Raw genomic sequence first — 24,428 nt, 5'->3', positions numbered from 1 at the left:
ACACTCATGGCTTTATTTATTCAAATAACTTACTGCTTCTCCCCACCCCCAGGGGGATTAAAAAAAAAGAAAAGAAAGAAAGAAAGACTGGCAGACCATCCTTCCATTACTGCCCTGTGCAAAGAACCTAACATAAACAATGTCAACAAGAATCATTGTGTTTAACAAACTCCAAGATGTGCCCCAGCACTGTTTGTAAGATGTAAATCAAGACTGGTTTTTATTTTAGTGTGCAGCTAAATTCAAACGTCTGCTTCATTTTAGATCTCAGCCCCCTGAAAAGAGCCAACCAGGCTTTATCCAATACTGTCAAGTGTGCAGATTCAGTGAGGCATCAAAACACAAATGTGAAACATGACCTACACCATGTCCATTTACATACGGATGATTGAAAGGTCACCATACTATGATAGCCCTAGGTGCTTGTCACCAAATATTTCCAACTCTGACTTCAGGCACACAGCAGGGTGGGACCTCTGGCTTTGGTGGGAAAGAAACAGTCTCTGGCCATTGAATCTAGAACAGGTGTGATATGCATCACTTCCAGGCCAGGGCTTTTAACACTACCATGTAAGACCCTCCAGAGCGCTCCCTCTTCTGCCAAGGTGATGAGCAATGTTCCGGATGGTGGCTGTGCTGCCAGCTTGGGGCCTGGAGAGAGGCCAATGATAGCACAATGATAGGCACCTGTCCCCTAGCCAACCTTCAATGAATCAGTGAATACAGAGCACCAGCAAGAAATCAATCTATGTCCGTATGAGCTTTGTTTATGACTGCAGCATCAACTGGCCTTTTCATGTCTGGCACCTCAGGCAAATGGTATCATGAAAAGGGCTTGGTGACTCTAGAGATAAGTTAGCAGATCCGTGTAATTTAGTATCTGAAGCTAAATGTTATTATCTTGTCAGGGAAAGGCTCCTCAGCCCACAGTTCACATGGCCCCAGCCACCATGTTCCAAAATCTGAATTAAATAGACCTATTTACAATTGGAAATTGAAAAAGGAAAGTTACAGTTATAACCTTCCGAACTGCCAGTTCTAATTTATTGGTCTGTCAAGGTTCTTAGTTGTAAACAATAGAAACCACTCTGGCTAGTTAAGCAGAAAAGGAATTGATGAAAGATTTATTAACTTGCAGAATCTAAGGGCAGGAACACCACCTCCTGACACGTAGCTGTAGACTACACTGCCTCATGGTTGGGCAGATGCCACACAGAGCTCACTTCACCATTACTAGAACTCCAGCCACTGAGCCATTCTGTGGTCCTCATACCACCTACTTCTTTCATCTGTGAGGTGCAATCCAAACTCTCATGCAGGTGCATCTGAATAGTGATGTGCCTAGGTCCCATGAATGTCTGTCCTTCCATCCATCCTCCTTTCCTTCTTTTTCTCATTCCTTTCTTTCTTTACCAGAAATTGAACCCCAGCTAGTTATTTAATTTTTTTTTTTTTTGAGACAGGGTCTCATTAGGTTGTTTAGGGCCTCATTAAGTTGCTGGGGCTGGCTTTGAACTTGTGATCCTCCTGCCTCAGACTCCCAAGTCACTGGGATTACAAACATGTACAACCACACCCAGTCATGAATGCACTTTAAGTGCAAGGGAAAATGGTGGGGAAGGATTGGCTCTTTTCTTGAAAAGGTAGAGAATTCCTCAAACAAAGGAAGGGAAGATGTGGCCAAGAAAAGTACCCACTTTGTAAGTACCCACTAAACTTATGGTACTATATAACTGTGTTCTTCAGGGCTAGTTTTAGTTCATAATTGGGTTCCCAGAGACCTGGTTTCTGCAGGTTTCCTTTTTCATCTAGTACCTGAAAATCAGTCTCTGGTTTTACTATATCTAGTTGGGTCTGTCACTTACAACTTGGAGAGTCCTAACCGGTATAGAAGTAACCATACACTTTGGAATCCCAAACTAGTCAGTTGGAAAGGGGATTGTAAATAAGCAGATGCCTGAAGAATTATTTGAATGATTTTTTTTTCTTAAAAGTATCTCTGCATTGACAGAAAAAGAAAATCAAAGAAAGTAAGACTCTAACTTAGGTTTGAGAACTCTAATTGGGATCATCGACTGAATTACTGATATTTACTTTCTCTACTAAAAATCTTCACATATAACTTTTTACTTTTTAAAAAAGCAAGGGGACAGAATTACATATACATAGATCTTGTAGGCATATACCACTGAATGAAAAATCATGTACAATCATATATATTCAAGGTGCCAACTTATTGCCAAATTCTACTTGGAAATAAGGTTATCTATAAGAAAACATCTCGACAGAAGTAATGAAGAAATAAAGATAAACAGGTTCATACATATACAAACTCACACGTATGCTAGGGTCTGGGATTATTAAAACATAAAAACAAAAACCCAAACTCTGTAATCTATTGTAGGTGCTCAGGTCCAAGATTTCCAAAATGGGCTAGTTGAAATAAGAGAATAAAATACTGTGCAAAAAATAATATTCAATAGTTAGGGAATGCCAAGGCCTTGACTTTTTTGGGTAAATTAGATGATGTTTCCCTGTCTCTAAAAATTGTGCCCAACACAGGGAGGGGTACTGTTGTACCATGTTGGGGGGAAGTGGCCAGAACCAGTCAACCCAAGGCCCTGGAGTGGAGTCAGGTTAGTCACTCTGGTGGCATTGGGGGAGAAGGAGAAAGAACTCAGAAAGCCAGGATTTCCAGACTAGCCCTATTCCTCCACAATCAAAAGAATGTTACATTAATATTGTATTAATACTAATTCATATTAATATTGTATTAACATTAATATTAATAATATTTGTATATTCCCTTCAAACTAACCCTCCCCAATGTCCAGCGCCAGTCTTTTAAAAGTTTTTTTTTATATGTATGTATTCTTTAGATGCTCATGGACCTTTATTTTATTCATTTATTTATATGCAGTGCCGAGAATCGAACCCAGTGCTTCACACATGCTAGGCAAGTGCTCCACCACTGAGCCACAGCTCCAGTCTTAATGTAACTGTCTTTCTTAATAGGAAGAGTTCAAAAGGACCTTGAGCTTCTCTTTACCTGTTATGTGAAGGGTTCCCACTGAGCAGCATTAATCTTGCTTGTCACTTTTTAGGAAGAACAACTGTTAATTTGAGAACATCTGGCTTATGGTTGTAACTTTAAATGCCTTCAGAGATCAGATAGGTAATGTAAATGGAAAAAACAATAAGCTGGATCCCACTAGATGCTTCACCTAAAGATATTCAAGACAGGGTTGGGGCTGTAGCTTAGTGGTAAAGCACCTACCTAGAAGGCACAAAGCCCTGGGTTTGATCCTCAGTACCAAAAAAAACCCAAAAAGGATATTTACTTTCAAAAAACATAAAGTGCTATGTGGCTAGGACCAAAATCATAGTCTAAGTTTACCTCCTACACCATCAACTAGCAGCCCAACTTGCTATTCATTTAAATTATATATGGCCCCGAATCATAAGGCTCCTAAAACTCAGTTTCTTTTCAGGTATTTGGCAGGATAAAAATGCTTCTTGAATAGCAAATCTTCTCACCCTCTTTTAGCAGAGACTCCACAGGCCATTAATGGGGACCAATGTGAGATATTCAGAGGACCCTACTGCTGCTTTTCAAAGAAGCTTATCAACCCTGTGTAGACTCCTCCTCTGTGTATGTCTGTCTCATAGCAAATTAAACAGGCACCTGTTACTTTCCATGAATCATAGAACAAAGAGCCAAACTCCTTATGAACACAAGAACTCCAAAGGTATCATTGCACAGATGGAAAATCTCAAACGTCTACCAGCCTTGACAGTGACCAGTTTAACTCTGAGACCCTGATTCTCTTCACAGACTAAATAGGAAATCTAATTCCATTTGAGAGTACTGACAAGGCATTCTTTCCCTCAGAGAAAATGGACTGGACAAATTACACACAAAAACCTAAAATCTCCACCAGCGGTTGTTGAAAAACAATACAGCCTCCATTAGCAGTTCCTTTACCCACAGAGTGCCCTCTGAGAACTAACTGCAGGGTATGGAAAGAGTGCAGAACCCTATTCCCTGTTTCAGGCACATCAAAGTTGTAATAAAAACCTGCTTTTCTTTATGAAACTAAGCAACTGCTATTTCACACCCACATATTGCTGGAGCTCATTCAATTACCCTCAATGACTTTGTTTAAAATGAAAATACTTTGCCTCCTGAGGACAGTGTGAGAGGACTGATTCATGCTACTTCCTGAAGGACAGAAGTGTAGGTACATGTACAAACCTGAGGGGCTCTAAACTACTGCTGAGCCATATTTCACAAGAAATTCAAACTTACCTCCAAGTATTTTTTAAAGAACAAGGACTCTCGATGCAGTTGGATATATCAGGGGGGCATGCTATACCACTTTTACTCATTCTTCTTGCTGACAATCACAGAATTAGAAAACTAAGAGGAGGATGACAAGAAATGAGAAAGACCAAATTTTGCCATATGGGTTTTCAGAAGAAGAGGAAACAGCTCTCTCCCCACCACACACCCCCACCCTGACACATTGTTCCAAAGGAGCTATAACTCACAAACCAAGCCAGCACATTGCTGGATTTTGCAGCTCAGTGACTCAGAAGTCACTCTCCTAGCCAACATATTAAATGTCAAATTACGTGTCTCTGATAAGAGAGAAGACATTTCTTTAGGAAGTTTGGCCCCTGAGCAAGTGTCTCTCCTGTGCATATGAACCCTCTATTTTAAAAGCTGCTGTCTTTTAGATGGAGTTCCAGGCTCTAAGAGATACAGCATGCACCCAAGAGCTACATGAAGAAGCGTAAATCACAGAGACCATATTGAGTCCTCTATAAATTCACCCCCCCAAGAACTTCACCTTTGGGAACTATAGTAAATGTGTTTAATAATAATAATAATAATAATAATAATAATAATACACAGAGATGGAAAAAAGAGAGAAGGGAAAGAAAAACAATCACAGTGATATTTTTATGAATATTCAGTATGCAAAATTTAGAGATTAAGAGCTCTGATGGAATGCTTAAAGAAATCTGTAACATACAAGAATATATAGCTTCCAGGGTAGTCACAATCAAAAAGGGCAGTATTTATTTATCCATCATTTCTCATTTGTCCTCATTTCATAAAGTTCTAAGATTACAACTCCTGGTGTACAAGAGGACTTAATAACAGCTAGTTTCTATGCAGCTTGATGAAAAAAGGGGGATGCAAGAAGAGGGAAGAAATTTTATGAGGACTACACTTTTCTTTTTTATAACAGAATGTTTTATTTAAGAGTAGCATAAGCTATGATTAAAGTGGCAATATAATTGCTGAATTTTTGTGCCTCTAACACCTGCGAAGGAAGCATGGTGACAAGAAACGCCGGCAACCCAATTATTTCATGCAGGTTTTCATCCACCCAAAAAACTGTCCTCAAAATAGAATGGAACTTGCTCTCCTTTACCAGTCTGGTAGGTGCCTGGGGCAAAGTAACCAAGAACTTCATAACATTGTTGATCAATATTCCCAACAAGCAAAATTTAAATAAAATAAAATCCCAAGAGCCTAACAAATAACTGCCAAATGTTATTTCAATTATTTAATGGTGCATTCAGCTTATATTACACCATGTCTTGATGTGAGGCTCAAAAGGAACAAGATTTGTCCCCAGAGAGACAGAATATTAAGTGTGGTTCTCAGAAGTGGGAAGACAGATTAGTAACTGGTTTTTCCAGTTTTGAGGAATATTTTAATTCAACTGTGATATAATGGGAAAATGAAACAAATTCAAGATCCTAGCTCTCTAGGAACTTGGGGAAGTTAGATATATATCTGAAAATAAATAAATGTTTAGAGAGAAGGAAATGCAGCAAAACTTTTTCCTTAAGAGGCTGAGAACCTAATATTTTTACAATAATACTAAGTCCATTTGCTTCTTTCTTATATAATATATAAAAAATATAACCAAAGACATACCTATGATCAGCTAATAGTAAGATGATTATATTTTTATGCTTCAATCTCTGGAATACTTGCTAGAGGTCACTATGGGAAATGCGATCCTTCCCATTGAGAACAACTTAGAGACAAAACATTCCATTTGAAATGAATTATCAGGTCTCAACATGCACAAAACAACTCACAGCTCACAGAAGGTATAGCTGTTGTCATCCCAAACTGGGGCAAGATCAGCTTGGAAATAGGATTGGTATGGGAAGGTTTCCAGGCCATAAGCCTTGACCTGAGCAGTCAAGGATGGAAAGGGCAGGAGGATGGAAGAAAGGAGGATGGGGACCTTGCAGGAAAAGGAGTCAGCATGAGTCGGAACAGAAATAGGTTTTAACAAATTACATTTGAAGAATGGCTGAGGCTATAGAGCTGAGACAGATTTGTGAAAATTAAAGCTACCATTGTTGAGTGCTTGGACACATTAGGCACTATGCTAAATATTTCCTTTTTATTTTCTTTCTAATCTAATTTTTAATAAAATTGAGTCCCAGGGTTCAGACTTGGGTCTTTTGTCCTTATTAGCCACATTCCCTCCCTAGTTGATCTCATTCAGTCTCATGGTTTGAATGCCACCTGAACATGAATGACTCCCAAATCACTACTTCAGCCTGGACCTTTCCTTCAATCCCAGATTCATATGTCCAACTGCCTATTTGATATGTTCACTTGAATGTCTAAAGGATATCCCAAACCTAACATTCCTGAAACCAAGCTTCTCCTTTCTGTCTATCGACCAAAGCAAAACAAACAGAAGCTAACTGCTCCTCCATGTATCTTCTACATGGATCCAGTATCAAACCACTGCTCACCACCTCCACATCTATGGCCCTGCCTAAGCCACTCCTATCTCCAGCCTGGATCACTGGGGCATCCCACTAAAGGGAATGGATGTGAACTTGCCCCTTGTGACTCTGAGTTTATGCATTCCAAACCTTGCCATTTGTAGACAGGCTCCAATGATCTGAAATAGAGACAAAGTCTTAAAAGTAATTCTTGGACAGGTGACAGCAGAAACAACAGATGTTGACAGTGAATCTGAAAGAAAAGGGATAGGGAGCAGTAAAGGATATCAAGGATACGACATTTGAGGATACCTACAGAGGAACAAAAGAAGCCAAACTCTTAAGAAATGTCAAGTCCTGGCTCAAACGTCCCCTCCTCTGTTTGCCCTCCTGACTCTTCCTTCTTTAATTTCCAGGCCTAAATTTGAATTAGCAGACTATTCACAGCACTAGATGTCTCTACTAAATGTCTCCCCCTCTAAACTTTGAGCTCATCTTGTGCCCCCAGCATTGGGTGCCTGGCAAGCTCCTGGCAAGTGTGTTGAATGCATAACACAGTGACATGGAAAATACCTGGGGAGCATGAGAAAGAAGTGGCTGCTCTCTTATGAAACAGCTAATTAAGACTTTGTATAAGATGTACTGTTTCAGAGATAGAAAAAAAGAAGAGGAAGAAAAAACAACAACAACAACTGGGTTTATCCAGGAAGATAACATGGATGGCCTGGAAAGGAACAGCAATGGTGGGGGAAGACAGAGGACAAGGCCTAAAAGGAAGTTATCCTTCAAAAAGTTGCCACAAAGGCTGAATTAGAAGCTTCATGTCTGCATAAAATTTCCTATATTTTAATATATATGATAGACTTAATTTTCTTGAATATTAAAGATGCCAATTGATACCCAAAAAAAAGAAAAGAAAGAATGAATGAATGAATGAATGAATAAATAAATAAATAAATAAATAAATAAATAAATGGTGGAGGGTATTGGAAAGTGGGGTAGAAATGGGCAGCTGGAGAAAGCAGCAGAGCCAATGGGAGAGCATGGTTTGAGTGGGGTGTGGGGTTTGTGATACTTAGAACAGAGGAAACACCAGGCAGGAGAGAGAGTTTGCTTCAGAGGATACAATTGGTGTTGGGACTGGGAGTGATGTGCCCAAGAACAAGGCAGGCTGACACCTGCAGTTCTTAACCTTTCCACTCTTGAGTTCTATGAAGAAGGCTGGGAGGCCAGAGGCTTAATCAGAGATTAAAACTGGACGACTCAATGAGGTGTGCTGTGAGAGATGAATGAGTAAGAAGAGTAACAGAGTACAGAGTTGTAAGACAAACCCAAGTTATTACTTCTGTCCTCGAAGATCCAATTAATTTGCCATTAAGTGGCGCTGGGGGCTTGACTTCTTACCACTGTCCAGCCACCCTATCAATACCTGGGGTGGGATTCCAGGGAAATTCGTCGGGAAGGTGGAACTTCATCGCTGCGATGAAGGTGGGAGACAAGCCACTCACTGTGGATACCCACCCAGCTATCCCGACCTCCATGGGGAAAACAGGCAAGCCCGTATTGGTAACCACAACTGCTTCCTTTCCCTTTCCTGCCTATCACTCAAAGCCTTCGCTCACTAAAGTAAGCAGGGCTTCGTCCTTCATTGCTGGATGCCTGGAGCCTAGAAAGGGGCCTGGCACACATCCTCTAGGTTCAGCAAACACGGTTTGAATATGGACTGAACTCAGTTCCACGTCATTCCATCGGGGCACTGAAGGATGCTACAGTGAAGTCGCCTGAGTGAGCACAGAAAAGAAGACTCTGAGGTCCCCGTAGGGCGGGCTGCCATGCCCAGGGCGGAGAACTCCTTAGCAGGGCCTGGGTGGGGGATTCTGGTCCAAGGCCCAAGACTGCTGAGTTTGCCACTGACCTTCTGGCGGGGCCGCCCGCGAAGGGCGCAGCAGCTCGGCTCCGGCGTCCCGCTCCCGCCGCCCCCCGGCGGTGCTCTGCGCCCGCTGCGCACGTAGGTCACCTGTCTCTTGCTTGCACCGCGCGGCGGGACCGGCGCTGGTGGCAGGTGCGGCCCGGGTGGTCGGGGGACGTGGCCTCGCGGGACGCTGTGGACTGCGGGTCCCGACCCGGCGCGTCTCAGCTCGACGCAGAGTCGCAGGCCCAGCAGCAGCGCGGCGCCGAGCAGGCACCGGTGCAGGGCGCCGCAGCTCCTCCCGGGAGGCCTCTCCCGGACCATGGCGGGGGTGGGCCGGGACTGCACTCAGGGTCCCGCAGGCAGCTCCTGGCCCAGCAGGGATGGCCCCGCAGGCCCGAGCTGCCAACTCTGGAAACTCCCCCTCGGGCCGGGGCACGGGCTCGGACCCGCCTCCCTCCCTTCCGACCGTGGAAGCCCCGGCGTAACCTTATCCTGCCCAGCCCAGCCGGGCGCAACCGGCCGGTGGAAGGGGCGAGGCGCGGTCCCCGGGCTGCAAGCGGCTTGGACTAACCAGGGGACCCTCAAGAAGTGACCTCCGCCCTGACCTCCAGAGCCGGGCCGAGGTGAAAGACACAAGGCCAGGAAAAGCTCATTTCTAATAGAATCCTCGGCCATAACTTCATTTTCTGGTACTGGTATTATTAGAAGACAAACGGGAGGCGGATAGGTGAGCAGCCAGGTTTTGCTACAAGGAACAAGCTCTGATTGTCGAGCAGTTTGTGCCATTAAGTGAGATATAAAAATAAATCATACTTATGCTCGGGTTTACAACTTCTCTCCCTTGAGAAGGGCGTGGGGGGTGGGGGTGGGGAAGAGGAGGAGAGAGAATAGCACTCATTGCAGAATAATCAAATTAGTTATTCCATTTCTAAATTCTGCCTGAAGCCAATCCGTGCTTTCTCTGTGTGTTATGAAATGTGTGGGGGTGAAGAAGGAGAGGGAAAAGCCAGCTAAGACATCTGACAGCAGGGAGAGAGAACAGAAGTTACCATGGCATGATGTAAATCAAATTAATTTAGCTCCAAACACACACCTCCCTGCTGTCTTGCAGAGATACAGAGGGACAAATTTATCTTTGGGCAAAATACTCCCCAGCTGGTATTGCCATCATCACCTTGACCTTAATTAATCAGACTGAACGCTCACAGTCTGCAGTCCAGTGTTGGATGTTCCATTTTCAGTTGCCTGTAGAATTCTTTCCCACCTTCAGTTTGAAGTGGGTTTGAATTAGGTTTAGGTTTGGGTCGTTTTTGGTTTGGTTTTTTTTAAACTATAGCCAGGTCCTCCCCCACCCTGAGGCTTTATGCTTGCATTTTTCATGCTATTATGTGAGGTTGCCCCTGCTGACCTCTCTTCTCTTTCCCTTAAGCCTATGCATGGACAACAGAGACCAAGTACTGAGTCCTAGCCCCCTCCCCGTTTGAATTTTGGGAATTTTCCATAGGGAGCTCTCCTCCCTAAAATTCTCTTTCCTTTCTGGCTTAAGAAAGACCTAATTTATTCTTTGTCACCGAACAAAGCACTTACACTCTTTCTCTACATCTGACATGGTTTCTTGACCCAAACTAGTCCATTCTCTGACCACTCCACATCCTTAGGCTCCTGAACCTTTCTTTCATTGTGATTAACCCTTTTTTTTTTTTAGATACAGTCCCCAGGAAAGTTGCAAACAGGCTGTGTTTTAATGGATTCAAACAAGTACATTTTCTGCACACAATCTATAAGAAACAGTCTTACATCTTGTGACTAGTTACTTGAATTGTATTTGAATCAGGACCCTGCCATTCAGCAATGTGAAGCTTGTAGATAAAGTACTTAACCTCGCTGAGCCTCAGTTTCCCTGTGGATAAATAAACCTACATATATGGTAGGATTATAAATATTGCAAAACTATTATATGCTTAGTACCTACATGATACCCAGCCCACAAAAAATACTCAATAGTAATTTTAAAAATTAGTTATTATTATTGGGCTGGGGATGTGGCTCAAGCGGTAGCGCGCTCGCCTGGCATGTGTGAGGCCCAGGTTCGATCCTCAGCACCACATACAAACAAAGATGTTGTGCCCGCCGATAACTAAAAAATAAATATTTAAAAAATTCTCTCTTTCTCTCTCTCTCTCTCCTCTCTCACTCTCTCTTTAAAAAAAATTAGTTATTATTAAAGAAAATCCCAAATGTTGTCATGAAAAACAAAAAGAAAGCATAGTTTAAAGTCAGTAAATAAAGTATAGATTTACAAGTAGCTTACACAGTTTTCTTTGGAATTAGGAGTCTAACAATTTCAAGAAAACAACCTTTAAGACTCAATGAACCACAAATATACTCTATTAAGTTCTATAATTGCATAATACTATTTAAGACACAATTTGTACAATGCTTTATAAACTTGGATCAGTAATGTCTGATGTAGACTTTGCTAGAAGTTTTATTTTCTATGCAATCAATAATAGTACTAAAGAAATAATTTTTTTTTAAGATCATGATACTACTAACGTTTAACCTCCATTCATTGTTGGGTTTCCCTCCATAAGAGAAACATGAGGAATATTTCAAATCATTAAAACGGGGGTATTTGATAAGACTCTAGACTGGGGTGTGGGGGAGAACAGGGTGGGGAGGCAATGATGCATACAAAACAGTGCAGCTCTTGGAAAGAATGAGCAAGATGAGCTCATATTTTCCCTGTCTCATTTCTATGGTTCTCCAATAAAATGTTTCCATTACGGAAAAAAACCTTAAATGCAATATTTAAATACCTTTTTCCCTTATCTTTTGCTACTATGTATATGTGTTTATTAGTAATCAAAAAATTCTGTTTGTATGTAGCATCATTCATTTTCTAGAAAGAAATCTCCCATTTTTAACTTCCACACAATATGTCCCTGTGTCTTGGATAATAATGAATAATGAAATGGGTCTGTTGGTAAGCTGGAAAGGCAAATCTAACTGATCTCCGCCATAGCTGACAAGCCATCTTTCATTCATGACCTCTGCTTTTCTCACAGAGTTGAACTTATCTTGGTCATGTCTGGATATGTTTCAAAAAACGCAAATGATCATTAACTGCTGTGTCATAGGTTGGTTAATTAAATGTGTGGGTCAGTTAACCACAATAACAGCTTTCATCAGAGCACAAATTACATCCCCCTTAAGGTTTCAGCCTGCAAAACCAGTGAAACAGAACTTTTTACTGCAATCTTTTAGACACCATGCATTGCAACTTGCACACATCCCAGCCAGGGATAATTTTGCCTCCCTTGGGACGTTTGGCAATATCTGAAGACATTTTTGGTTATTACAGCAAGTGAGGGAGGGGGAAGGCATTACTGGCACTTAAGAGATAAACACCAACACTTAAGAGATAGACACTAAACGTTCTCCCACGAGACAGGTAGCTTTCCACAGTACAGAATCATCGAACTAAAAATGTCAATAGAGCTGAAGTTTGAAAAACCATGCTGTAATATTAGATGCTAATGTGACTAATTTTGTTGTTGTTGTTGTTACCAGGGATTAAACCCAGAGGTGCTTAACCATTGAGCCACATTCCCAATCATTTTATTTTTTTATTTCAAGACAGGATCTTTCAAAATTGCTTAGGACCTTGATAAGTTGCTGAGGCTGGCTTTGAACTTGAGATCCTCCTGCCTTCCAAGTTTGCTGGTATAACAGATATGCCCCACCATACCTAGCTAATGTGGCTCATTTTAATTACAGACTCTCCAAGGAGAAAACAGGCTGACAGAAAGGATCCTCTGCTGAGTGGTTATTTCTGTTTCACAATGTGAAGTACCCAGCCTGAATTAAAGTAATCAAATTTACAAGAGAAATGGAGCCGGAGTGTCAGCATCTTCCTCCACCCCCATCACCTTTTCTCACAGGACCACTGTGGGAAATATACACAAGTAAATGAAGATATCAATAATCATTCATAATATTATCATTCAGAGATCACTATTCTATCCGACTTTTTCCTATATACATACAGTTTACCAAGATAAAATCATATAAAGCATATTTCCTTGTGATCTGCTTATTATGTTATATAGAGGATATATTAAAAAATGCAATGTCTGATATTTGCTTTAAAATAATCCTGTAGAGACAGGACAGGTGGGAAATGAGAAGGGGTATAAATGAATTAAGAATGTGAGTTGATCATTGTTGTAGCTGGGTATCAGGTTCACGGCTCTCTCTTATTGAGCATCTTTGAAATTTATCCATAATATAAAAATGTCCTTAAGCAGTAACCTGTTAACTATAACATCTTTTTTAATATTTTGTTTTAATTAGTCATACATGACAGTAGAATGAATTTAGGCACTTTGATATATAATAGTTAGATGGGATATAATTTCTCATTTTTCCGAGTGTGCAGCTGTAGACTCACATTGGTCATGCAGTCACATATATACATAAAGTAATATTGTCTGTTTCATTCTACTATCCTTCCAATCCCCACTTCCCCTCCCTTCCCCTCCCCTCCCTTTACTTCCCTCTAAGGTACCTCAAGTCTTCTCCAGTGCCCCACCCCTCTTATTGTGAACTAGCATATTAGAAAAAACATTCAGCCTTTGGATCTTTGGGATTGGCTTATTTCGCTTAGCATGATATACTCCAACTCCATCCACTTACTGGCAAATGCCATAATTTCATTCTTCTTTAAGGCTAAATAATATTCCATTGAACATATATACCACATTTTCATTATCCATTCACCTATTAAAAGACACCTAGGTTGGTTCCATAGTTTAGCTAGTGTGAATCGAGCTGCTATAAACATTGACCTTGCTGCATCACTGTAGTGTGCTGATTTTAAGTTCTTTGGGTCTAAACTAGAGGAGTGAGATAGCTGAGTCAAATGGTGGTTCCATTCCAAGTTTTCTGAGGAATCTCCATTCTGCTTTCCATAGTGGTTATACCAATTTGCAGTCTCACAAGCAATGTATGAGTGTACCTTTTTCCCCACATCCTCACCAACATTTATTATTGCCTGTATTCTTGATGATTGCCATTCTGACTGGAGTAACTTTATCATATATATTAGGATTTACAACATGATGTTATAGGATATAGATAGTAAAATGGTTACTATAGTGAAGCAGATTAACATATCTCTAATCTCACATAGTGTATGTGTGTTTGTGTGTCTGTTGGGGGAGTGGGAGGAAGACAAGAGTAGCCAAAATCTATAGTAGTCTCTTTTTATCCACAGAGGATGCATTTCAAGATCTCCAGTGGATACCTGAAACTATAGAACCCTATATCAAAACACCAAATACCATGGCTATCTGTTTGATAACTAAGTATCTAATGTGTAGGCCATATGTACAGCATGGATACACACTGGACAAAGGGATGATTCATGTCCCATGCTGGATGGCACAAGATTTTATTATGCTACCAAAACAGCATATAATTTAAAATTTATGAACTGTTTATTTCTGGAAATTTTCTGGTATATTCCATTTAATATTTTCAGACCACAGTAGACCTCAGGTAACTGAAACCATGGAAATAAAAATCAATGGCTTTGGGCTTATTTAATAATATAAGTTCAATAATCTAATGCAATAGAACTATATTAAACTACAGTCCTCACGTTAGACATTAGCTCTCTAAACTTTTCTCCCCACATGTCTGCAGTTTTATATCTTTTGACCTACATCTCCCCATTTTCTTTCCTCTCTTTCTCAGCCAGTGGTCGCCATTGTTTCATTCTCTATTTCTGTATATTTGGGTTATTTCAATCAATAGTGAGATCTTGTAATATTTTTCTGTCTTATTTTACTTAGCATAATGTCCTTCAGGCTAATGCATGTTGTGGGAAATGGCAGGATCTCTTCCTTTCAAAAAGCTGATAATATTCACTGCATAAATGAACCACATTTTCTTTATTCATTCATTTTTTGACATTTTGATTTCTTGGCTATTGTGAATAATGCTGCAATGAACACGGGAATGCAAATATTTTTACAAGGTGGTGAGTTCATCTCTTTTGGGTACACCTTGAAGTGGAATTACTGGATCATGTGGATGCTCTTTTAACTTCTTTCGGAGTTTCTATCCTATTTTCCATATTGGATGTACCAATTTATATTCCTACCAACAACGTATTTGGGTTTCCATCCTCTCACCAACAGTCTTTATCAACAGTTGCTAAATCATCTTTGTGATAACAGCCATCCTTACCGGTAAGAAGTGATCTCTCATAGTGGTTTTAACCTGCTTTCTCAGATGATGAGTAATTCCAACATCATTTAAAAAAATTTTTTTTAGTTGTCAATGGACCTTTACTTTATGTATATTTATACGTGGTGCTGAAAATTGAACCCAGTACCTCACACATGCTAGGCAAGCGCTCTACCACACTAAGCCACAATCTCAGCCCCCAACATCATTTTTAATGACTGCATGTACCATATTTTAATCATTCTTCCAGTGTCAAATTATTAGAACATTTTCAAGTTTTCATTTTCACAAATAATACTGTAATGGAGATCTTTGTAGCTAAATATATAAAGGATCAGATATGGAGAATAAGAGAAAGAAAGAATTAAAGTTTTTTTCTGAGTAATGAGAAGAATGACATTGCCATTATCAGAGAAGGGAAAGATTCAAGTATGAGTAGTTGGGGGAAGAAATAAAAGAGATTGATTTGGGTGATTTTGTTATATTTGGGACATCTATTAGAAATCTAGGTAGAGATGTAGTAGGCCGTTGCATTTAAAAAACTGGAATTAGTAGGAGTGGTGAGGGCTGGAAATACAAATTTAAATCATCAGCATATAGATGTGAAGGAGGTAAGAAATATTTAAAGACTTAACTTTGGTATTCACCAATTTAAAATCAGATGAGGAGGATCTAACAAAGGATACTGAGAGAGATATACAGAGAAGTAAGAGAATGTGGTGTCCCAGAGACCAAATGAAGAAAATACTTCTAGAAGGAAAAAATGAAGAAGTTTAATATTCTGTGGACTTAAAACTGCCAGTGAGGTTTGATCACATGATGCCTTGTTTATTATCTTTCTTCTCAGTCTAGAATGCAAGCTCCCTGAGGTAGGGCAAATGAAATGTTTATTTCTGTTATTACTATAATCCTGGTGCTTAGAGCAGTGGCTGGCATACGGTATGTACTCAATAAATAACAGTTGAATTAAAGAGTGAAGAACAGATCTGGTCTGTGTGCATTTATAATTATTTTGCCACACTGAGAGTAGACTGCTAAGGCAAAACTTTAAGTCTTTTGATGATAAATACTATTATTAATTTTTAAGTCCAACAAACAAGGCTGAAATCCCATTTAAAGACCATCAAAGATTCCGCTGTTATTATTGGGAAACATCAAAGGATAGCCTTGAGCCAGCCCCTAATAGGACAAACTAAGCAAAGTTTATGTTTGTTTTCCTCCCACTTATTTCATCACCGCACTTAAATCCACTTTTGAACTCTCCTCAAATGCCTCTCTTCTAAGCCACATCCCAAATGGGATTTGGTTTCACTGGATTGTCTATTAGTTTTCTCCTCCCCTTCCAGAGATGTAGCTAAATAATAAATACTAGCTCAACATGACTTATGGCCGCATCAGCAGCATCCACCTTAAAGAAAAAGCTCACCATGACGGAAGCTCTCAGACCTAGAGGAATAATGTTATAATAGAACGACAGACACTAGATCTGCTACTTGAGGCTAGGAGCCCTGCGTAAAACCACACCAGAGCCCACTCCACAACCTAATAAAGCTCTAGACTAGTCTGACGGAAAAACACCTGGGGAATGTCTTTGTCCTGCCTTTCATTGGAGAGAGAGCCTCTTTTGCCTCCCAATGTGTTCTCCCAATCTTTCATTTGTGGACTTGCTTTATCTTTCTCCTACCTGGGATGTTTCAGTCAAACAAATATGGCTGGCTCACAAAAACATCTCCAACCTGGTATCTTTTTTTTTTTTTTTTTTTTTGCTTTGCACGAGCTTGGGAAGAATCAGGAAATGTGTCACAGGAATCCTTGGCAGAAAAAAAACTCCCAGGTTAAAGATATGAGTGTGGACAGCGCCATGCCCAGACATGGTGAAAACTGGGGTGGTTGATAGCTCTGAGCTAAACCCTCGTCCTTCCAGTCTCTGGCCGTAAGTCTGACAAAAGACGCAACTTGAGCGTGCGTGGACACACTTTCCTGAGTGTGTTCAGGAAAACACATCTCTGGCATTGTTAGAAAGGTTTATTTACAGGCATTAACTCTCACAATGAGATATTCCTAGATTTTATGACAATAAAGGGGCTTAAGTTAACAATGACCCAAACACTGCTACTTTCATAGAACCACCTAGGGAGCACTCCTCCTCCCAAACCTGAGACTTATCATTATGACACATGCCAGAAATAATCTCCCAGCTACAGATCACTTTGAAGTCAAAAACATTCCTGATTTAAACTTTTCCGAAGTCAAGGGCTTTAAACAAAAAAACCCTTTTAAGGTCAGAAAAGATCACCAGGGAACTGACAGGATAAAGTGAGGCACAGCATGCCCAAAGGCAAAAATCTCCGGGCTCTGTCATTTTAAGTCAGCTTGTGAATATATTAAAAATCCTGAGGTCAAAAGCCATTTTCCTTTCTCATCACATTACTGCTGTAGCCCTAGGGGAAAGCAAAAGAACTATATTATTTTCAGATCAGAATACAGAGGCTCTCAACCTAAGTGTGCATGAGAATCACCCTGGGGAGTTGTTCAACTGCAGCTACAAAAGCCCCACCTCCAGAGACTGTTCCCCCAAATCATTATTTAAACAAGCTTCAAGTGGTCCACCCTCGAGCTCACAGAAGGCTTGGCACCGTGGCTTCCCACAGTGGTGATGGTTGGGGGTGGGAGGTAGGAAGTGGTTATTACAAGGTATCCTTGTATCGGTGGGTACCAATTTTCTCCCTCAATCCTCTGGGTTGTTAAAACATTCAAGGAGTCTTCCTGCTCAAAAGCTCAGGAGTACCCTCAGCAGCCCTTTCTTTCCCTCCTTTCTTCCCTTCCTTCTTTCCCTAATTTGCTCTGAGAATTTTCCAGAGCTTTGGAATGGAAGGAAAAATTGTGGTTATCCACAGGCATCTTGTGCAAGAGCCTGCTCCTTGATTTCTCTGGATGAGATGGTAGCACAGGAGATCAGCCAGCACCCTGGCTGAGATGCAGTGACTGTCAGCTCATAAGTTACCTTACTCTCACTCTTGGTGCCTCAGTGCCCTTATCTTTAAAATGGGTGCAATAATCATAACTTCCTCATGTGGTTGTTCTGATGATGGAATGAATATATCTGAAGAACTCAGAGTCGTGTGCCTGGCCTGTAGTGCTTTCGTGTGTAAATGATTACTGCTGTTGCTCACTGTTAAATCAGAAAAGACATTTTTCATTTTCCAGCAGCAGTTCATTCGCTCTTTCCCTTGCCTGCAGGTTGAATTGTTCAGAGCTTGGGCTGGGGCCTACTGGGTCTTGACTGGACTAAAATGAGAAATAGCAAGTGGCTCTGATGTCATTGCAGACCTCGATGTCATCGCATGCTTAGGAGTATCTCTCTAAGGTTCCGATCATTTCTGGGAAAACAGTGATTCAATTTAACTACTGAATCCTTTCCTGTCCTCATCCACCTGCACTATTATAAAACAGTTTTCTTCTTCTTATTATTATTATTTCTTATTTCTCTAGATTTTTGGGTGCCACATAACCAACATCATTTTTCTCTCTTTTTTTTCCGTGCTCATTTTGCACTTCATTCCTCCTTAAAGCTTGCTCTCCCTATTCTTCCACCTTCCTCACCTCTACGTCCACTCCACCTGCTCCTCAGAATGGCCTCGGCCCTGTCCTTTGACCAGGTATTTGCACAGTCAGTATCAGATGAAACCCAGTCACAGAGCACACATCCCCAGGCCCTCTCTGGAATTTTCCAAGGGCTGAAAACTGAAAGCAGCTTCCTCCCAGAGGGAGCAGAAGGCCTGGAACTCCCCTGCCCCCGTCCTCCTCCTCCACCTTCCCCAGGGACTTAGGCGGTTGCTCAGAGAAGGAGATAAATGCCATCTGAAAGAATGCTGCTGTTGCTAGGAGAGAAAGAAGGAGAAATAGTTCCCTGTCACAAAGGGTAGCCAGGAGAAAAGCCACCCTCGGCTGGACAACAAAGAGGAGAGGGGTAGAGTTTCCACGTGCTGCCAGTGTGTGCACATTAGCTGTTTCAACTACTAAGTATGAGATCACTGGGTAGGTTTTTAATAGCAGCAGATCGTATTTTAATGACTTTGTGGTTTTTAAAATTCTGTTGTAATGTGAGGAAATTGTATGTAAAAATCAGGAAACAAATTCCCATTATTGCCATCACTGTGACCCAACCAGGTATCAAAGTGGGTAACTGCCTCTGCTGTGATTGTTTCTCAGCCCTGAGTCCCACAGCAGATGTAGGGCTGGGGATGTGGATGGTGAATTATTCATTTTTTGCCTCCCTACTGCTAGCTAGTCTCTGGCACAGAGAAGAGTTCAGTAAAATGTGCGCAACGTGAGAAGTGGTGTGTATGGACCAATCCTCAGGTGCCCTCATTCACTGCCCCCGAAAACCCACTGTGCTTTCCTGCCTCTAGATCTTTGGTCTTGTCACTCTCCCTGCCTGTCACAGAGCTAGGACAATCCTGAGTAGGGTTGAAAAAGAGCAGGCCAAGGAATTTGGATTTTACAAAATGGGCCATGGGAAGTCATTGATGGTTTTTGAGCAGACAGAATTGACATTGTTTGGAATAGGGCCTAAGACCTTCGTAGACCCTGAGAAGGCAGGTTGTGGTACTCCCAAAGCCCCACTTGACATTGAAAAGGCTTGATTTTAGATCTTCTGAATGTAAAGTTTTGAATGCCAAAAATAATTCTTTTCCAGGTCTTTCCCTACTTCTCTTTACCACCCAAGGCTGAAATGATCCCCTTTCTTTACTGTAGATCGTTCTTCCCAAAATATATAAGGTTTGAACCTAGCTAAGCAAAATAGAGTGGTAACTGTCCAACTGTTCATGACAAAATTAGATAATGGTGTAGCATAATTTTATTTCAGAATAAATCCTCTCACTTTTGCTTCAACCGCAGAGAAAATACCAAGAATAACTTCATAGCAATGCTCCAGTACATCTAAAGTGTCTCTCTTGAAGCCCTTAAAAGCTACACTGATGAAATTTTAAGGGAATCTTGGTATATATATATATATATATATATATATATATATATATATATATATATAGCAGATGAGGTTAGAGCCTCACTTTTGGTGGACAATGATGATAATGGTTCACAATCCACTTTCACTTTGTCATTTTCCAGTATTCGATTTCAGCATAAGAGAAAATCTCGAGCACATTGGGCACTATTAATGACCAGTTAAATCTTTCATTTTGCTTCATTCTAGCTTAAAATCAAAATAGTATCGACTTCACAGGGAACTCAGCCCTAAGCTTACTGTAAAAATTAAATATAAAAAGGAGATAAATTAAACATTCATTAATTTGTAATAAAAATCAAAGCTGAATCCATAAGCTGTCACCGTCAGACCCTTTTAAAACTAGAAAAACCCTCTTTTAACACAAAGGCCTTTATCTTGTTGACCACCATAACTTCAGTGAAATACAACTATTTCTATGTAGTCTGTTTTAAATCCCACGTTAAACAAAGGGGAAAGTTCCATTATCTTTCAGGCTTTACCAATCCATGATCAATTGGCTGTGTTTTTGTCTATTATTCATTGTCATTGTTAGAAATTAAGCCTCTGTTACTGACAAGGGCAAAACTTAGCTGGGCAGATCAATACAATTATTTCTCTCCTCAAACAAAAGAGGTATGAAGATAATGACTAGCACTGAATTAAGAAAAAATTCTGCTTTTCACTAGCCGTTCATGTTCCAGAAAAGCCCTTTGAGTTGCCAAAAAGAAAAAAAAAAAATAGAAAAAGAAAAGAAAAAGGCCTGTTTAAGGTTCCACAGCCTCATGTATCAGAGAAATTTTCTGCAACTCTGAAACCTAGCCAAAAAAAAAAAAAAGGCAAACTTTATGCACAGTCCACAGTCAAAACCATACAAAAGCCTTCATAATTAATGCTCTTGCAGATCCATTATAGGTCATTGCTAAGCCCAACATCACTACGTTGAACATCAATAGCCACCGGATGAGAATGGAAGGAAGAAAGCGCAGACTAAACAAAATCTTCAGCAACAAGAATAACAGCTTTGCTCTCAGAAGACAGACTTCTCTGGCTGGCTTCACACTTTGGCCCCACGTGCTTTCTTTGGAAAATACTTGTCATGAAATTTTATGATCTGTTAAAAAAAAGTGTAAGAGAATATTCTTTCTTACCTGCCTCACAAGATTGTTGTAAAGATTAAAATTAGATAGTTGTGAAATTGTTTCTAAGTCTCTTAGGGAAGACTGGAGAGAGGCTTTGTGGATAAACTTATTTATTGCCACCTTAAAATAATTATAATGATCCCATCTTAACCCTCTCCCATTAAAAACCCAGGATTCTGTTGACCGAGCAGTTATTTTGCTTGTCTCCAAATAGCTCTTTAAAATCATTTCACCCATAACTCAAAAGTATTTAATACATGACTGACAAAAAAAAAATTGTAGCAGCCTTCCAAACTCTTCCTGGATTAGTCAGAAGAGAAATTCCATCAGCTCTGCCTTGACTACACGTAGAATTTTTCCCCTATGAATTCCTCACTTTCTGTGCTTTAAACACATTTTCCTTTGTCTCCTTCCAATATAATAACTGGCAAATGCATTGCCTGCTGTCTTTATATTCTCTTCACATCTCTATATTCAGTTTTTCCTACTCAGTCACGTTAGCTTTAATGGGGAAAGGCACGGCCCACCTTCTGCAAAACACGTCTTCACATACTCCATGCGCTGAGCACCAACACCCTTGGCAACAAATGCTTTGACTCTATCAGATCCAAAATATGTGGATTTCCCAAACATTAGCACCTTTTACTCCTCAGCCCTCCCCACCCTCAAATCTATGTTACCAAAAGTATCTCTTAACTGAGACCTGAAACACATTCATATTAAGTTGTAAATTGTAGTTAGTGTCTGCTATTATGTCTTCTAAAATAATTTTACTTCCTATATGTTTCCTTTCTATACATCCATAATATGCCTTCCTCCTCACTCAACCCCTTTGTTCTAGTCAGCTTTTTGGCCACGGTGACTTAAAAGACCTGAGAAGCACAATTGTAGAGGAGGAAAAGTTTATTTGAGGGCTCATGGTTTCAGAGGTCGTAGTCTGTAGAAGGCTGGCTCCATTCCTCAGAGCTGGAGGTGAGGCAGAACATCATGGCAGAAGAGTGTGGCAGAGGGAAGCAGCTCACATGATGATCAGAAGCAGAGAGAGAGAGAGAGAGAGACTCTACTCTCCAGATAAAAAACATACACCCCATAGCTATGCCCCCAATGAACCACTTCCTCCAGCCACAATCCACCTGCCTCCAGTTACCACTCAGTTAATCCCATCAGGGACTAATTCACTGATTAAGTTAAGGCTATAACCAAATAATTTCTCCTCCAAACCTTCTTGCACTGTCTTACACATGAGCTTTTGGGCGACACCATGTCTAAACCCTAACACCCTTTCGGGCATATTTTCTCCCAGGACATACTCCCAATTAGCACAACAGGAAGTTCTCTTCCTGTTAAATGACCCCTATATACAATAAAAGATGGACCATAAGTTGTATATTACACTTAGGAATTTGAGGGAAGGAAAAAAAGAGTCTTAAATGATATCAAAGAGTAGAATTTGAGAAGTTTGGGGGCAGTAGAGTCAAGAACTTGGGTGCTATTCAATTTACCTGTAGCTAACCTAACCCTGGTAACAGGATTCAGTGATACCCAGGCTTTAAGAACTGAGTGGGGGAGATGAGGACAATGGTTCCTTAGGCACTTGGTATGGATGGTGCATACAACAGACAACAGAAGCTCAAGTTAATTAAGCACAAGGGTACTTATTGCCAAGCATTCTGTGGCTTATTAAATCATGCAGCGGTGGGAGGAGAGGTGCTAACTGAGCTACTTCCTCCACCAACTGCCTCTATCAGGCTGAGAAAGTTCTTCCATGGCCTCCAGGAGCAGCAGATGCAGGAAGGGTTGATGTTGAACAGCAATGCATCTGCCACCTTCTGTACCAACCCAGTGGACACTTCCAGCCTTGCTCTTCTCTACTTCATTCAGTTCCAAATCCAAGTTTCATGCACAGGTATCAGTCCAAAGGAACATAATTCACAAATGGAACCCAGCCATGAGAGAGCCTAGGAAATGTAGTTTTAACTTTCGAGATTATAGTATAAAAAGGCCCCCAAGATAAGGAGGTTAAAATAAGTGATGAGCAATTTACAAAATCTACTATACCTTGTTTGTAATTAGTGAAGTTTTAGCACAACGGAAGACTAATCAAAGTATGCTTTAGCTGTGAAATAGTCTCAAGAGCTTTCTACTTTGCCAAGACTCCATTTTTTTTAAAAAAAATACTAAATATAATTTATTCTTTTCTCAATCACCCAAAACCATAACCATAAACATTCCCAATTTTACTGTGCTGCAAAATTGCAATGCCCTCAATAACTACTACTGATACACAGGATAGTTTTCCCTGAACTGAACACCCTCAGAGGGCTGTTTGCTTTACTTTCTCTTTCCTCATAGCTTTCTTGATTCTCCAATGTTTCTCTGAGGACTGTAAGCCAGCTGTGCATTAAGCTTTCCTTATTAAAAAGATAATGAAAATGCACTCCTCCAAAGTTAGAGAACTCTGGCGGAGAATCTTCAGACGGGAAGGAAGGCTGTACCAGTGGTTTGCGCCTCCATCCTTTGTCTTCCCACTGCCCTCAGATCCTCTCCTCTCATTTCCCAGTGCTTCTACCATTTTTTTTCCTGAGGCCTGAGCATGAACTCAATTCTCTTTCCTTGGATCTTATTAGTAAAGCTTGTGTTTTCATCAGCTTTTTAATGGCTATGACTAAAAGACCTGACCAGAACAAATTTAGGGGAGGAAAACTTTATTTAGGGGCTCACATTTTCAGAGGTCTCCGTTCATAGACAGTAGGCTCCATTTCTCTGGGCTCGAGCTGAGGCAGAACATCATGGTGGAAGAGAGTGGCAGAGGGAAATGGCTCATATGATGATCAGAAAGCAGAGAGAGACTCCACTCACCAGATACAAAATATATGCCCCAAAGGCACCTCCTCAATGACCCCCCAATGACCCACCTCCTCCAGCCATACCCTACCCACCTTCAGTTAATACTTGGTTAATTCCCATCAGGGGATTAATTCACTGATTGGGTTAAGGCTCTTATAACCCAATCATTTCTCCTCCAAATCTTCCTGCATTGCCTCACACATGAGCTTTTGGGGGACACCTCACATCCAAACCATAAGAGCTTTCATAAAATGTTATTTCCAAAATCACTTACTAAAAGCTGAGGCAGACTAAAAACAAATAGTACAAAAGTAGTCTTTTTTCCAAATTACCGAAGTCTGGTCCTAAAATATAGTAAAGGTAAGAAGCTTTCTGGGTTTCCAATTCTCTTAATCCAAGAAAATTACATTCTGGTCTCAGGGGAGAAAACATTACAGCCACATTCTCTTTCTTCTTTCCTCTTTCTCTCCCAGTTCAGTTTTTCCTCCTCAAC

The 24,428-nt window shown here is 40.6% G+C and overlaps 1 protein-coding gene across 1 annotated transcript in view; it reads right to left on the bottom strand.

Annotated features, from left to right (window-relative positions):
• The window catches only part of Mettl24 (methyltransferase like 24), a 93,231-nt gene extending 84,227 nt beyond the window's left edge, over positions 1 to 9,004 (bottom strand). The window contains exon 1 of the mRNA XM_026389676.2: positions 8,687 to 9,004. Coding sequence (XP_026245461.2) covers positions 8,687 to 9,004 — 318 coding nt within the window. The remainder of the gene's footprint in view (positions 1 to 8,686) is intronic.
• Positions 9,005 to 24,428: the final 15,424 nt, after the last annotated feature.

This window comes from Urocitellus parryii, chromosome 8 (assembly GCF_045843805.1).
Source record: "Urocitellus parryii isolate mUroPar1 chromosome 8, mUroPar1.hap1, whole genome shotgun sequence".
In the NCBI taxonomy this organism is placed as follows: Eukaryota; Metazoa; Chordata; class Mammalia; order Rodentia; family Sciuridae; genus Urocitellus; species Urocitellus parryii.
The sequence above is the reverse complement of the archived record's forward strand: the minus strand, read 5'-3'. Positions and strand labels throughout refer to the sequence as shown.